General features: G+C 40.1%; 1 protein-coding gene across 2 annotated transcripts in view; it reads left to right on the forward strand.

Annotated features, from left to right (window-relative positions):
- Window positions 1–16044, forward strand: part of RAB6A (RAB6A, member RAS oncogene family) — a 94017-nt gene that overhangs the window by 48667 nt on the left and 29306 nt on the right. The window contains exons 4-5 of one of the 2 annotated variants that reach the window (XM_035265496.3): window positions 2031–2136; window positions 4558–4669. In XM_035265496.3, the coding sequence (XP_035121387.1) occupies window positions 2031–2136; window positions 4558–4669 (218 nt within the window). Of the gene's footprint in view, window positions 1–2030; window positions 2137–2202; window positions 2309–4557; window positions 4670–16044 lie in introns of both variants that reach the window. The other variant, XM_035265495.3, reaches the window with a different exon arrangement.

Below are 16044 nucleotides of genomic sequence, written 5' to 3' on the forward strand. Positions count from 1 at the left end.
AATGAAAACAAAGAGCTGTAATTTTTATGAAGAAATTAAAGTTGCTAAAGACCTTCTAAATGCCACTCTTAAGGCGTTCAAAAATATTTCAATTTGTGAACCTCAAGATTTTTTTTGTCAGAGTAGGATGTGTTTCAAAGTGACTAACGACAAAGTGGTAATGTGGACCGGGTGTGGTGGGTCACGCCTGTAAATCCCAGCACTTTGGGAGGCCAAGGTGGGTGGATCACCTGAGGTCAGGAGTTTGAGACCAGCCTGGCCAACATGATGAAACCCCATCTTTGCTAAAAATTAAAAAAAATTAGCCGGGTGTAGTGGCGGGTGCCTATAATCCCAGCTACTCGGGAGGCTGAGGCAGGAGAATCGATTAAACCTTGGGAGCGAGAGGTTGCAGTGAGCTGAGATCACACCACTGCACTGCAGCCTGGGCAACAAAAGCAAAACACACACTCTCTCTCTCTCTCTCTCTCACACACACACACACACACACATACACACACACACACACGTAATGTGTAAATTACTTGTTGGATTTTTGTCTTCCATCCTTTGGAATGTTCTCTTTAAATACAATGTAAAATCTGTATTCTAGCCACTACCCCTTGAAGAGATTCTTTTCACCTAAATCTGTGAATATCTTAAATGCAGTATTTTGAGACCTATCCCCAAAAACATTATTTTATTTTCAGTGTTATTTCTTAGATTTGTTTTTTTTCCAGAATGTTCTCTTTTATGTTTTGATGTATTACATGTAGTTTCTTCAAATTTGAAAGCGGCCAGGCGCAGTGGCTCACACCTGTAATCCCAGCACTTTGGGAGGCCAAGGCAGGAGGATCACCTGAGGTCAGGAGTTCAAGACAAGCCTGGCCAACATGACGAACCCTGTCTCTGCTAAAAGTACAAAAATTAGTCAGGTGTGGTGGTGGGTGCCTGTAATCCCAGCTACTTAGGAGGCTGGGGCAGGAGAATCGATTGAACCCGAGAGCAAGAGGTTGCAGTGAGCCGAGATCACGCCACTGCACTCCAGCCTGGGCAACAAGAGTGAGACTCCGTCTCAAAAAAAAATTTTTTTTTGAAAGCTTGGAAACAACTTTATCATGATGCAAGAACTTGATGCTTATTTTCAGGCTTTTCTTCCTGTTAAATAGATATGAGATAGTAGATAAAGAAATTTTTATGTAGGGCTGCAAAAAGATATTCCTCCTTTTTGTTACATTACACGGACGGACACACACACACACACACACACACACACACTCTTTCTCTCTCTGAGGCTTTTCTTCCTGTAGTATAGATACGAGATAGTAGGTAAAGAAATGTTTATGTAGGGCTGCAAAAAGGTACTCTTCCTTTTTGTTACATTACACACACATTCTGGGGAGAAATGTATGGGAGAAATAATAGAGATACAAGATAGTAGTAGGTATAAAGAAATGTTTATGTAGGGCTGTAAAAAGATATTCCTCCTTTTTGTTACAGTACACACACACGCGCGCACACTCTCGGGAGAAAAGTATGGGAGAAGTACAAGCACAATAAAGATCCAATTTCAAAGTGTTCTAGAGGAAAGTGACGCAGTTTAGCTTGAGAGCTTTCAAAGAAGCATTAAGTTCTTTACTCTGATAGCTTGGGCTGCTCATTGACATTTACCTCAGTTGGTTTTTGTTCTTCTTCTTGTTTTTTTCTCTGTATTTTAGCATCAACAGTCTACTTTTCAACCCCTGGGAAGACATAGGGATTCAAATAGGTTTTAAGTAGGGAAAAAGGGAAGCCATATTTCTGATTCTGTGAACTCTTTCCCAGTGACATTTCCCAGTCATTTACTTTCAGAGTACACACCTTTTTAATATTTCTCCCTTTTGAAAAAGGAGTTTTGTGTTATTTTCATTCCTCAATCCCTGCAACCTCTTGCATGAATCTTCTTTCTACTTCCTTCCCACGGTTTCCCTTAAAAAAAAAAAAATTGTTTCTTTTTTCTTTTTAGTATTAGTTTGGTTTTTTTTTTTTATTTATTTTTTCCCATCTCACAGATCAGGCTTCAGCTGTGGGATACTGCGGGTCAGGAACGTTTCCGTAGCCTCATTCCCAGTTACATCCGTGACTCTGCTGCAGCTGTAGTAGTTTACGATATCACAAGTAGGTATATTGCAATGGGTTGACCTTTCATATTTTTCTTGCTTGTTTGACTGATTTTGTTGTTAGGTACGATTGCAATTATGGGACACAGCAGGTCAAGAGCGGTTCAGGAGCTTGATTCCTAGCTACATTCGTGACTCCACTGTGGCAGTTGTTGTTTATGATATCACAAGTGAGTGGGGGGAATTATGCATTTCTAATCTTCTTTCAACCTTTAGCTTAGCTGCATGCATGTTCTTGTCTTGTGCTTGTTTTCCTTACTGGCATGTAAAAATACGTTTTATCATAGTAAATCACATACCAGCCAGGTCAGAAATACTTGCTTTGGTGTTTGTACCAATGTAATTTATATCTAACTGTGCCAGGTTTTTTGCCCCAGAAATTTTCTTTTGGGTCCAATTACTAATTCTCTTCAAGGGCTTCTCAGTATACTATTATTTCTACGCCATACCATAATTATAGTTGGAGGAATGTCTCCTTTTCATTTAATTTGATCTCAGATTTCTCTAAAATAAAATAATCTGCATTTAAGTCTCTTGCCAAGTTTTCCAAATCCTCCAAGGTTTCTGTTGAGGATATTACAAGCTTCTGCTAGCCAGCTTTTCTCTGCTTTCCCCTTCCAGCCATTCTCTCTCTGTAGAGGAAGACAGAGAAAACATAATACATAGTTTTTTATTAATCTTTTTTATTTGAATCATATTTTGGTTTTGTGACTGACTTTATTGCTAACAAATTACGCTTTTATTTCCCTCCAAGAAAAAATTTTTAAATGAGAGGTGAAACAACTAGTAGCCTTTTCCTTTTTTTCTGAAGATTGAATAATGCCTGTGGCCTTTTAAGTGACTGTAAATTTTCCATGAAGTATTGGTGACTGACAAAAAAATGCTTTGTGATTGAAATTGCCTTTGTAAATTGGTTTATGACATACATTAGGCAATATTAAACATTATTCCATATAGTGGTTTGTGATTTGTAGGAAAACCAGGGTCTCGAACTCCTGGGCTTAAGTGATCCTCCTGCCTCAGCCTTGAAGTGCTAGGATTAGCCTGGGCACAGTGGCTCACGCCTGTAATCCCCTCACTTTGAGAGGCCAATCAGGGCAGATCACCTGAGGTTGGGAGTTCAAGACCAGCCTGACCAACTTGATGAAACCCGTCTCTACTAAAAATATAAAATTAGCCAGGTGTGGTGGCACATGCCTGTAATCCCAGCTCCTTGGGAGGCTGAAGCAGGAAAATTGCCTGAACGCAGGAGGTGGAGGTTGCAGTGAGCCGAGATCGTGCCATTGCACTCCAGCCTAGGCAATAAGAGTGAAACTCAGTCTCAACAACAACAACAAAGTGCTAGGATTACAGGCATGAGCCATTGTGCCCTGCCCTTTTAAAGTTTTTTAAAAGGGGCTTTCTTTTTAATTTTTTAAAAAATTTACCAGACTACACAGATGTGGTATCTTGGGCTAAAAACAAAATCTTACATAGACAAAGGATCTGTTCATTTGGACTAGTAATATTGTTACTATACATTTTTTGATACCGCCTCAATCTGGAGTCATATCTAATAAGGAATAATTGTGCTGGCAAAATTAGAAGGTTGCATTCAAGCACTTTTTTTTGAGATAGGTGCTATATGCAGCCTTTTTTCCTTTGCACCTTTACTTTGGGTTGCTGTTTGTTTTAAAAAAAAGAAGTATGTTCATATTGTGCATTATCAAGTTTTGTAGCTTTAAAATGTTTGTGCTTACTTTAACCAAAGCAAGTGAAACCTGGTGTATTTTTTTTATAATTCCACAAATGTGATTAAAATATTAGTAGTATATTGTTTTAACTACTGTAATAAGTGTTGAAGTACTCTACTTAGAATCCAACCTTAGAAAAAATAAATTTTGTTGCAAATATTTCCTGTGCATTAAACAAATAAACTTTAGGTTAAAGTGATCACAAACTGAGGAAACGGTGCAGGCAGTGGTGTTGAAAGCTATTGAAAGGCTTTAAAAATTTTCTGGATGTGTTGGGACTTACTGGCTGACATACTTTTGAGATGCTTTCTTTGTCACGTTTGGTATGTGTAAGTGATCAAAACATTGTGGCAATGTGACACCATATTATCTGCCATAGCTGTCCTTATATTTCAAGAGGTTGTTTTTTTTTCCCAATTAAATACTACATTGTGCTCATTTGGTCATGTTCAAAAAAGTTTTTAACTACTCTTAAAAGGAACCTTGAAGATTTTATTCTTGTAATTTGTTTAAATTGCTGACAGTTGTAATCAGATAAAATGGAGTTATGTTGCAGGCACATTAAAAGTGGGGTACTAATGTGCCAGACTCCTTCCAAGTTTGAGGGCTTTTTTGGAGGGAGGTGCCCGCCACCTGGGGAGGCATTTTTCAACAACACTAACTCTCTGTCTACCCTCCTATGCCAGATGTTAACTCATTCCAGCAAACTACAAAATGGATTGATGATGTCAGAACAGAAAGAGGAAGTGATGTTATCATCATGCTAGTAGGAAATAAAACAGATCTTGCTGACAAGAGGTATGGAGTTATTTTATGTTTGTGTAATGTTTGATTTCTGTGTTATGCAGCCTTTTATTTTTGTTTACTGAAAACTTATTTCATAGGAGACATGCTTAATCCTTAAGTTTATGTCCTCCCCTACTTTTCTTTAGCATGGGAACCTGAAATACAAATGTAAACATTAAACACCCAGTCCTTAAGGGAAAATGAATTTTATTTTATTTAAGCCCATGTGTAAATAACTCTTGTGCAGGATTGTTTAGACATGAAGCCAGTAAATATTTTGCATTTTTTTAGATCTCATAAACATGAATAGTGTTTTGTTAAAGAGCAAACCCTTTGGAAAACAAGCCTTATCTTTAAAAATTATTCATAATGATTAAATGCAGACTTAGTAGTCTTCTTATAAACATTCATTGTAATTCAGTGGTGTGGGATTTTGTTTTTTGGGTGTTTGTTTTTTTTTAATTGTGTAGTTGAGCCAGACTCTGTAGTTGCACTGAATAGCTTGATTGTGATACCTTAATCAAATGAGCGAAGCGATATTCAAGTCACAGGATGTAAAATATATTAACATTCACTGTAGAACCCTTGGCTTGAATATTTGCTTTCAGCATTCTTAAGGGATTTACTGTATATTCTTTCTGCTTTAAATAGTTTTGACCATACTACTTAATAGTAAGAGCTTTTACTATTTATTATTTGTTTATTCATGAGATGGATATTGAAATTTAGGTAATGAACTTGTGATATTAATTCAAATGTTGCAAAGAAAGCCAGTGTTAAAAGACTTGTGGAGATTTCAAGCCCATTTATGCCTATGGCACTTCAGTTAGAATTGGTAGTACAGGCTCATGCGCGTAATCCCATCACTTTGAGAGGCTAAGGTGGGCGGATCACCTGAGGTCAGAAGTTGGAGACCAGCTTGGCCAACATGGCAAAAACCCATCTCTACTAAAAATATAAAAATTAGCTGGGAGTGATGGCAGGCACCTGCAATCCCAGTTACTCTGGAGGCTGAGAAAGGAGACTTGCTTTAACCCGGGGGCAGAGGTTGCATTGAGCTAAGATTGTGCCACTGCATTCCAGCCTGGCTGAGATTTCATCTCCAAAAAAAAAAAGAACTGGTAGTACAGTTGCAAAAAAAGTCTTTCTTAATTTAAAAGTAAATTCAAAGTGATTTCGTCTTAGATACCTTCCTTTTTTTTTTTTTTCTGGAGATGGAGTCTTACTCTGTCATTCATGCTGGAGTGCAGTGGTGTGATCTGAGTTCATGGCAACCTCCACACACCACCACCACCACCAACACCACCCCACCCCAGGTTCAAGCTATTCTCCTGCTTCAGCCTCCTGAGTAGTTGGGATTACAGCTGCCACCATGCCTGGCTAATTTTTGTATTTTTAGTAGAGATGGGGTTTCGCCATCTTGGCCAGGCTGGTCCTGAACTCCTGATCTTGTGATCCACCTGCCTTAGCCTCCCAGAGTGCTGGGATTACAGGCATGAGCCACCATGCCTGGCCAGTACCATCATTTTTAAATAGAAAAATTGTATATCTGAATTGTTTCCCTCTATAGCCAGAGTCATCTGAGGAGGATGGTTATAAGGATTAGTTTTTTTTATTGCTTAATATTTCAGTTGAGTACACAAATGATAGGAACTTATCAAAATTATATATATTTTTTGTTTGTTTGTTTTTGAGACAAAGTTTCACTCTTCTTGCTCAGGCTGGAGTGCAATGGCACAGTCTTGGCTCACTGCAACCTCTGTCTCCCAGGTTCAAGTGATTTCTCCTGCCTCAGCCTCCCAAGTAGCTGGGATTACAAGAGCCCACCACCACACCTGGCTAATTTTTGTATTTTTTGGTAGTGATGGGTTTTCACCACATTGGCTAGGCTGGTCTTGAACTCCTGACCTCAGGTGATCCATCCACCTTGGCTTCCCAAAGTGTTGGGATTACAGGGGTGAGCCACCATGCCCAACCCCAAATTATATTTACAATAATTTTTCTTTAAGGTAACATTTGTCAGCTGCTTTGAAATTACCATCTTTCTTGGTAATCTTTGCCAGACTATCATCTCTCAACTGCTCACATTTAAGAGAAACAGAGCTCGTTCATTCCAATGAAAATACTTCCAAATGGGTAAAAGACTTAATTTTTCTTATCATCTTTATATTTTGACCTTTTATAAACATGACATGAAATCCCGAAGCTGTAAAGGGAAAGATTGATAAGTTTGAATACATAAAGAGCATATTCACCTATTAGATCGACCACAATTCAGAAGATTTAAATGCTCGGTAATGTTAAGAGTTTGAATAAATAAGAACTCTCATGCTCTGAAAATGTATATACAATTTGGAGGGGAAGCAGTTGGACTATATTAAAATTTAAAATAACGTTATTGACCCAATATCTCACAGATGGTCCCACAGAAATGTGAAAAGGTGACCATACTGTTTTGCAACATTATTTGTAATATTAAAAAATAAAAATCAATCTAGATGTCCGACAGTAGTAGATTGGAGATATAAATAGTATAAAATGCTATTTATACCATTTATATATACTATTTAGTATTTAAATATTAGTATTTAGTATTTGAATATTTAAACAGTATACTATTTATATCTTTGTAGCCATTAAAAAGAATGAGAGGAATTTATTGATGTTTTAACATATATCTAACCTATGAAGCTTAGAAAAACACTTGATCAGTGTGTATAACACAATATCTTTTCTATTTAAAGAAAGATGGCAGGCCAGGCAAGGTGGCTTATGCCTGTAATCCCAGCACTTTGGGAGGCCGAGGTGGGCAGATCACTTGAGGACCAGCCTGGCCAACATGGTAAAACACCATCTCTACTAAAAATACAAAAATTAGCTGGGAGTGGTGGCATGCGCTTGTAATTCCAGCTACTCGGGAGGCTATGGCAGGAGAATCGCTTGAACGTGGAAGGCGGTGGTTGCAGTGAGCTGAGATTGTGCCAAGATCACACTACCACACACCAGCTTGGGTGACAGCATAAGACTTGGTCTCAGAAAATAAAAAAAGATGGTAGTGATATATTTGTTTGCTCTATTAGAAAAAATCTGAGTAAGAATACGTGAAACTTAACTGTGGTTCTTTTGGGGAAGGAAGTGGGATTCTGGACAATTTTATTGATTCATCTTTGAAAAATTGATTACCTTTGTAGTCAGAAGAATATATTTTAATCAAAACAAAAAATTCAAAGTTAAATAACTTTATTAACTTTCTTTGAGAGTGACCAAAATACTTAAGTTTTAGAAGTTTTGTTACTACCCTTAGATACTATGATTTAGTGAGCCTGGAGTAGGGCCCAGGAATATATTTTGAAGAATCTTTCTAGGTGCATCTGACGCAGTCAAACCACAATTGGGACCATTACTGTAGCTAATTCCAACTATTTTATTAGGACCACCTTAATGAATATGATCATGAGTCTAAAACCACTAAGGAGTTCTGTCCTGAATCTTCCATGTATAGGCGTTATAGACTAGTGAGCACTCATTCAAGAAATATTTATTGGTGTCACTTATGTTCCAGATGCTTCTGCTCTAGCATACAGTAGTGAACACAAAAGACAAATCTTCAAGGAACTTTTATCACAGAGAGTGATCCAGACAATAAATAAGTCAATAAAATATGTAATATGTTAGATAGTGATAGATGCTAACAGGAAAACATGAATCAGGGAAAGGCGACATGAAATGCTAAGGAAGGATTTGAAATTTTAGATAGGTTGGCAATGGAAGACCTCAATGAGAAGGTGACTGGTAACTTTATGAAGAGGGGGAGGTTAACTATGTAACTATCTTGAGGGGGGAAAGGTTGTAGGCAAAGGGCTCAGAAAATGAAAAAAATCTCTGAGTCGGTATATTAGGGTTCTCAAGAGGGAAAGCCCTAATATAATAGATGTATATACGAAAGGGAATTTTTTAAGGAGTATTGACTCACACAAATAGGAGGTAAAGTACCACAATAGGCCATCTGCAAGCTGAGGGACAAGGAAGCCAGTTCGAGTCCCCAGACCTCAAAAGTAGGGAAGCTGACAATGCAGCCTTCAGTCTGTGGCCGAAGGCCCAAGAGCCCCTGGCAAACAACTGGTGTAAGTCCAAGAGTCCAAAAGCTGAAGAACTTGTAGTCTAATGTACCAGGGCAGGAAGCATCCAGCACAGGAGAAAGATAAAGTCTGGAAGACTCAGCCAGTCTCGTCCTTCCACTTCACCTGCTTTATTCTAGCATCTCTGGCAGCTTATTAGATTGTACCCATCCAGATTGAAGGTGAGTCTGCCTCTCCCAGTCCATTGACTCAAATGTTGATCTCCTTTGGCAGCACCTTCACAGACACACCCAGGAATAATACTTTGCATCCTCCAATCAAATCAAGTTGACACTCAACATTAGCCATCACAGTCAGTAATACACTTAGCTGATTCAAGGAACAGCAAAGAGACCTATATAACTGGATAAAGGATGAAGGGACCGGGTGCAGTAACTCACGCCTGTAATCCCAGCACTTTGGGAGGCTGAGGTGGGCGGATCACCAGGTCAGGAGTTTGCGACCAGCCTGACCAACATGGTGAAGCCTCATGTCTACTAAAAATACAAAAATTAGCCAGGCGTGGTGGTGCACACCTGTAATCCCAGCTACTTAGGAGGCTGAGGCAGGAGAATCGCTTGAACCCAGGAGGCAGAAGTTGCAGTGAGCTGAGATCGTGCCATTGCACTCCAGCCTGTGTGACAGAGTGAGACTGTCTCAAAAAAAAAAAAGGATGATAGAAAGTAGTAGGCAATAAGGCAAACAAACAAATAAACAGATCAAATGAAGGCCAGATCATGTACAGCAAAGTAAGGGTTCACTCTTAATGGTATTAGAGGGTTTGAGCAGAGGAGTAACTTCATGGATCACTGTTTGTTCTATTGAAATGAAAAGGGTAGGGCAGGCATGGTGGCTCACACCTGTAGTCCCAGCATTTTGGGAAGCCGAGGCAGGTGGATCACTTGGTTAGGAGTTCAAGACCAGCCTGGCCAACATGGTGAAACCCCATCTCTGCTAAAAATACAAAAATTAGTCGGGCATGGTGGTGCGTGCCTATAATCCCAGCTACTCAGGAGGCCAAGGCAGAATTGTTTGAACCCAGGAGGTAGAGGTTGCTGTGAGCCAAGATCGTGCCACTGCACTCCAGCCTGGCCGTTAGTGAGACTCTGTCTCAAAAAAAAAAAGGGCTAATTCAGTCTGTCATCCAATCAAGAAATTATGACTTGGACTAAGACAATGATAAAGCTATATAGTGATAAGTGGTTAAATTCAGATATATTTTGAAGATAGAGCTATCAGGATATACTTATGCAATGGATGGAATACATATTGATGGGTGGAATGTGGGGTGTGAATGAAGGAATAGTCGGGGTTGATACCTAGATTTTTGGCCTGAGTAACTGTCATTAACTGAGATAAGAGCGACTGTCTAAAGAGCTGTTTTGGGAGAGAACATGACCTGAGTTTTGGTCTTGTTAAGTATAGAATGGCCATTAGAAATCTTAGTCAAGACGTCAGATCGGCAGTTGGATCCATGTCTGGGGTTCAGAGGAACCGTCCAGGCTAGATACATTAGTTTGGGAGTCATCAGCATATAGATGGTATTTAAAACCGTAAGACTGCATGGGGTCAACAAGGTAGTAATTGTAGATAGAGAAGAACACCAAGGAGTACATTTTAGGGCATTCTTTTTTTGTTGTTTTGTTTTGGAGACATAGTCTTGCTCTGTTGCCAGGCTGGAGTCCAGTGGTGCTATCTTGGCTCACTGCAACCTCCGCCTCTCGGGTTCAGCCGATTCTTCTGCCTCAGCCTCCCAAGTAGCTGGGACGACAGGCGTGCGCTACCACACCCAGCAAATTTTTTTGTATTTTTAGTAGAGATGGGATTTTACCATGTTGGCCAGGACAGTTTCGATCTCTTGATCTTGTGATCCACCTACCTCAGCCTCCCACAGTGCTGGGATTACAGGTATGAGGCACTGTGCCTGACCATTTTAGGGCATTCTGTATTTAAAACAGGGTGGCACTGTTGACATTTTGGACCAGATAATTCTTTATTGTAATGAATTGTCCTGTGCATTTTAGGATATTTAGCAATATCCTTGGCTTCTACCCAGTAGATACCGGTAGCACATACATAATCAGGTTGTGACAACCAACCTTTCTCCCCAAATTGCCCCTGGTTAAGATCCACTGACTGAGAAGTTAAGGAAATGAAGAGGAACTCGTGAAATAAGTGAGAAATAAATAAATAAGAACACTGTATCCTCCTGGTTTTCCTCCTCCTTCTGTGGTTTGACCACAGAAGGTCAAGCCACAGAAGGAGGAGGAAAACCAGGAGGATACAGTGTTCTGAAAGCCAACTCAGAATAAATGTGCTAAGGAGAAGACAGTTATTAACTATGCCAAATGCTCTTTAAGGTCAAACCAAATGAAGACTGAGAATTAATCATTGGATTTAGAAGTTTGGAGGTTACTAATGTTGACAGGTAGTCACACTGAAGTGGTGGGGTTGAAAATCTCACTATAGTGAGTTCGAGACAGAATGCTCCCTCACCTTTGAAGTTATAAGATAAGATAAACAAGATGACCCTATTTATATTAGTAATAGTAAAAGAAAAATCTGGCCAATTTGGTGGCTCACACATGTAATCCCAGAATTTTGAGAAGCCTAGGCAGGAGGATCACTTGAGGCCAGGAGTTCAAGACCAGCCTGGCCAACATGGCGAAACCCTGTCTCTACTAAAAATACAAAAATTTGCCATACTGGGTGGCACATGCCTATAATCCTAGCTACTTGGTTGGCTGAGGTGAGAGAATCACTTGATCCCAGGAGGTGGAGGTCAGTGAGCTGAGATCCTGTCACTGCACACCAGCCTGGGTGACAGAGTGAGACTCTGTCTCAAAACAAAAACATAAAGCCTCTATAATTAAAGCAATGTGGTCTTGGTGCACAAATAGTTACAGGAAAGTAGAATAGAGTAGAAATGCTAGAAACAGACCCAGTTTCATATGGAAAATAAGTTTCAAAGTGGTACCTCAAATCACTGGAGAAAATGAACTATGTAATAAATTGATTGGAGTAACTGATTAACTATACAGAAAAAGATAAAATTGGATCAAGTTCTCATATTACACTAGGACAAATTCTAAAGGGTTTAGAGATTTAATTGTGAAAATAAAATAAGGACTAACTGAATTTTGGTTCCTTTTTCTTTTTTTTCTTTCAGACAGAGTTTCACTCTTGTTGCCCAGGCTGGAGTGCAGTGGAGGGATCTTGCCTCACTGCAACCTCCCGGGTGCAAGTGATTCTCCTGCTTCAGCTTCTGAGTAGTTGGGATTACAGGTGTGTGCCACTGCACCTGGCTAATTTTTTGTTTTTAGTAGAATTGGGGTTTCACTATGTTGGTCAGGCTGGTTTCAAACTCCTGACCTCAGATGATCCGCCTACTTCAGCCTCCCAACGTGTTGAGACTACAGGTGTGAGCCACTGCACCTGGCCTGAATTCGGTTCTTAATGATACTAATCCTATGACACAAAATAAGAGAAAGTGTTAATAAGTTTGATTACATAAAACATTATAAACAAAGCGAATGGCAAACTACGGAAAGGTATCAAAAATGGCTGATATCCCAAATATATAAAAAGCTTCTATCCTGCTGAGCAGTTTAGGGAGAAAGAATGAGTCCAACTTGCAAGGAGCAGGTATTTCCATTGGGCGACAGACTTAAATCTCCTCTGGAAACTACCCTAAAAATGCAATGGTTGGTGTAGCTTTTGGGAATTCATCCTGAGAAAGTAAGGACTGGTTGTAGAATAATCAGTATTCTCCCCAGACTTTGTGGAACAATAAATTTAAAATAAAAAAGCTTCTAAAAATAGAGAAGGCAAAAGACAAATAGCACTATAGAAAAAATGACTAGAAATATGAACAATTCATGGAGAAAATAATATAGCTCTTAACTATCTGAAAAGAAGCTCAATCTTGCTCTTATTGAAGTACAAATTGAAACTACACTGAGAAATATTTTTGCCTCAGATTCAGGCTGCCAGAATTTCAAGTTTGTTGAAATCCTCTGCTAACAAGGCTGCAAGGAAAACGGGTACTCTCATAAATTGCTGAGGCAATGCAGTTGCCTGTGTAGGAGAGAGTGTTGATTTTTGGCAATATCTGACAGACATTTAGCCTTTGACCTGGAAATCCCCTTCTAGGAATCTCCTCAAGATACATTGGTAAGAATACAAAAAGACAGGCTGGGTACAGTGGCTCGTGCCTGTAATCCTAGCACTTTGGGAGGCTGAGGTGGGCAGATCACAAGGTCAGGAGTTTGAGACCAACCTGGCCAATATGGTGAAACCCCGTCTCTCCTAAAAACACAAAAGTTAGCTGGGCATGGTTGCAGTCGCCTGTAGTCCCAGATACTCAGGAGGCTGAGGCAGGAGAATTGCTTGAACCCCGGAGGTAGAGATTGCAGTGAGCCAGGATTGCACCATTGCACTCCAACCTAGGCAACAGAGCGAAACTCCGTCTAAAAAAAAAAAAGTGACATATATACAAGTCTATTTGCTATAGCACTATTTGTAATTTCTAGCACTATTTGTAATGTCTAAAGACTATAAACAACCCAGGTGCCCACAAAAGGGAAGTGGTTTGACAAACTTACGAACATCCTTTTATTTTTATTTATCTATTTTTTTCCATTTCACCCAAAGTAGAAACAAACATCCTTTTAAAGGAGTACTAGACAGGTATAAAAATGAATGAAGAATGTATATATTACTGTGGAGTGAATCTTAAGGATATATGACTAAGTGAGAATTGCAAAGTGAAGTAGTATGTAACGTATGGTATAGTTTACTTAAGAGAGAGATACAGATGTATATACACATTACCCAAAACAAAATGAGGACCCTACTGGGCTGCCATCCCAGCTGGACTGCTGCTGTGGAGCTCAGCATCAAATACCTCCAGAAGCTGCAGCAGGGCCTGGAGGCAGAGCATCGTAGAGGTAGAGGATACAACTCTCACACCACTGTGCTGTATGTCCATCTTTCAAGTCCTGGTTGTGCCCGCAGAGTCTGAAGGGAAACAGCTGCTTTAGAGATACCAGCTGGTAAATGCATGCCTAGCGGAAGTGCTTTCCTGTGCATGTATGCCTTTGAGCAGAAAACCTTTGAGTCTCGATTAGTGCGCCCATGAGTGGCTGAAATGAGGGACTGGGACCTGTACGGTCAATAAACTATAAATCAGGACCTAAAAGGAAAGATAAATTGTAAGTTTAAATAAATTAGGCTGGCCATGGTGGCTTATACCTCTGTTCCCAAAAGAGGCCAAAGCAGGAGGATCATTTGAGGCCAGGAGTTTGAAGTTATAGTGAGCTACAGTCCTGCCCTGCACTCATGTGTACAAGAGAACAAGACCCTGTCTCAAAAAAAAAAATTAACTTTTTCTTTTGTGACTGAGTCTTGCTCTGTCGCCCAGGCTGGAGTGAATGGCGTGATCTCGGCTCACTACAACCTCCACCTCCTGGTTTAAGTGATTCTCCTGCTTCAACCTCCCGAGTAGCTGGGTCTATAGGGATGCACCACCATGCCCAGCTAATTTTCATATTTTTAGTGGAGATAGGGTTTCACCATGTTGGCCAGGCTGGTCTCGAACTCCTTACTGCAAATGATCCACCTGTCTCAGCCTCCTAAAGTGCTGGGATTACAAGCGTGAGCCACTACAGCCAGCCAGATCTTTACTGTTTGTAGTAAACTGTTGGTGATGATTTTGGGTATTCTTATTTAAAAATCATTTTGTGTATTCTGCATAAAATAATGAATACTTTGCTTAATAATTGTCTTTGGGAACTGAGATTTTAGACATGGGAGATGGAAATACAGATATAAGATTAGTAAAGTTAAATATAAATAACAAATATAAGCATGAATTCATTACTTTTAATTTTTATTTTATTTATTTATTTTTGAGACGGAGTTTCGCTCGTTACCCAGGCTGGAGTGCAATGGCGTGATCTCACCTCACCGCAACCTCCGCCTCCTGGGTTCAGGCAATTCTCCTCCCTCAGCCTCCTGAGTAGCTGGGACTACAGGCATGCGCCACCATGCCCAGCTAATTTTTTGTTTTTTTTTTTTTTTTTGAGACGGAGTTTCGCTCTTGTTACCCAGGCTGGAGTGCAATGGCGCAATCTCAGCTCACCGCAACCTCCGCCCCCTGGGTTCAGGCAATTCTCCTGCCTCAGCCTCCCGAGTAGCTGGGACTACAGGCACGCGCCACCGTGCCCAGCTAATTTTTTGTAATTTTTAGTAGAGACGGGGTTTCACCATGTTGACCAGGATGGTCTCGATCTCTTGACCTCGTGATCCACCCCCCTCGGCCTCCCAAAGTGCTGGGATTACAGGCATGAGCCACCGCGCCCAGCACTTTTTTTGATTTTTGAAACAGAGTCTTTCCCCATCGCCAGGCTGGAGTGCAGTGGTACAATCCCAGCTCACTGTAACTTCCGTTTTCCGGTTTCAAGCAATTCTCCTGCATCAGCCTCCCGAGTAGCTGGGATGACAGATACCCGCCACCACACCCGGCTAATATTTTGTATTTTTAGTAGAGATGGGGTTTCACCATGTTGGCCAGGATGGTCTCGATCTCTTGACCTTGTGATCCGCCTGCTTGAGCCTTCCAAAGTGCTGGGATTACAGGCGTGAGCCACCACTCCTGGCCTTATTACATTTTTTAGCATTTGAAATTTTAAAATATTTTCTAGCTCTATCTACTGAATAGACTTAAACCAGGAGGAATGAGCCCACATTACTGTATGTAAATACCATTTCTCTCCAAAGGAACCAGGGCTACTTGAAGAAATGATAAGTTTGGCATCTGGGCCAGAAAATGTAGACAGTGGGCTTAGAACATCATGTATCACAAATCAAGGAAGACCACTGGGGTTATATCAGATTCAGGAGAGCCAACTCAGAGAAGCTCTATTGGTTAAACTATAGGAAAATTTGAAAATCAGTAATTACTGTAAAATTTGTTTAATTCTATGAGTTATAATAATAGGGAGAAAACTCATTGTTCACCTTTGGAAGATGCCAGAGACTGACTTGAGCATTTATCCTCCTTTCCTCTCCCTCCTTCTGTCACTCCCTCCCTCCTTGTTCTGAGTACCTCAGGAAAACCAAATAATTGAGAAAGTTTCTTTTCAAAGAAGTATGTAATTTGCTATAGAGGACATTGGAATAATTGGCAGTAAAGGACATCTTTGGGATAATGTCCTATAGGTTCAATGATGGTATGATATTGATGTTAATTCCCAAACTTAATAATTG

The sequence above is a fragment of the Callithrix jacchus genome, chromosome 10 (assembly GCF_049354715.1).
Source record: "Callithrix jacchus isolate 240 chromosome 10, calJac240_pri, whole genome shotgun sequence".
Classification (NCBI taxonomy): Eukaryota; Metazoa; Chordata; class Mammalia; order Primates; family Cebidae; genus Callithrix; species Callithrix jacchus.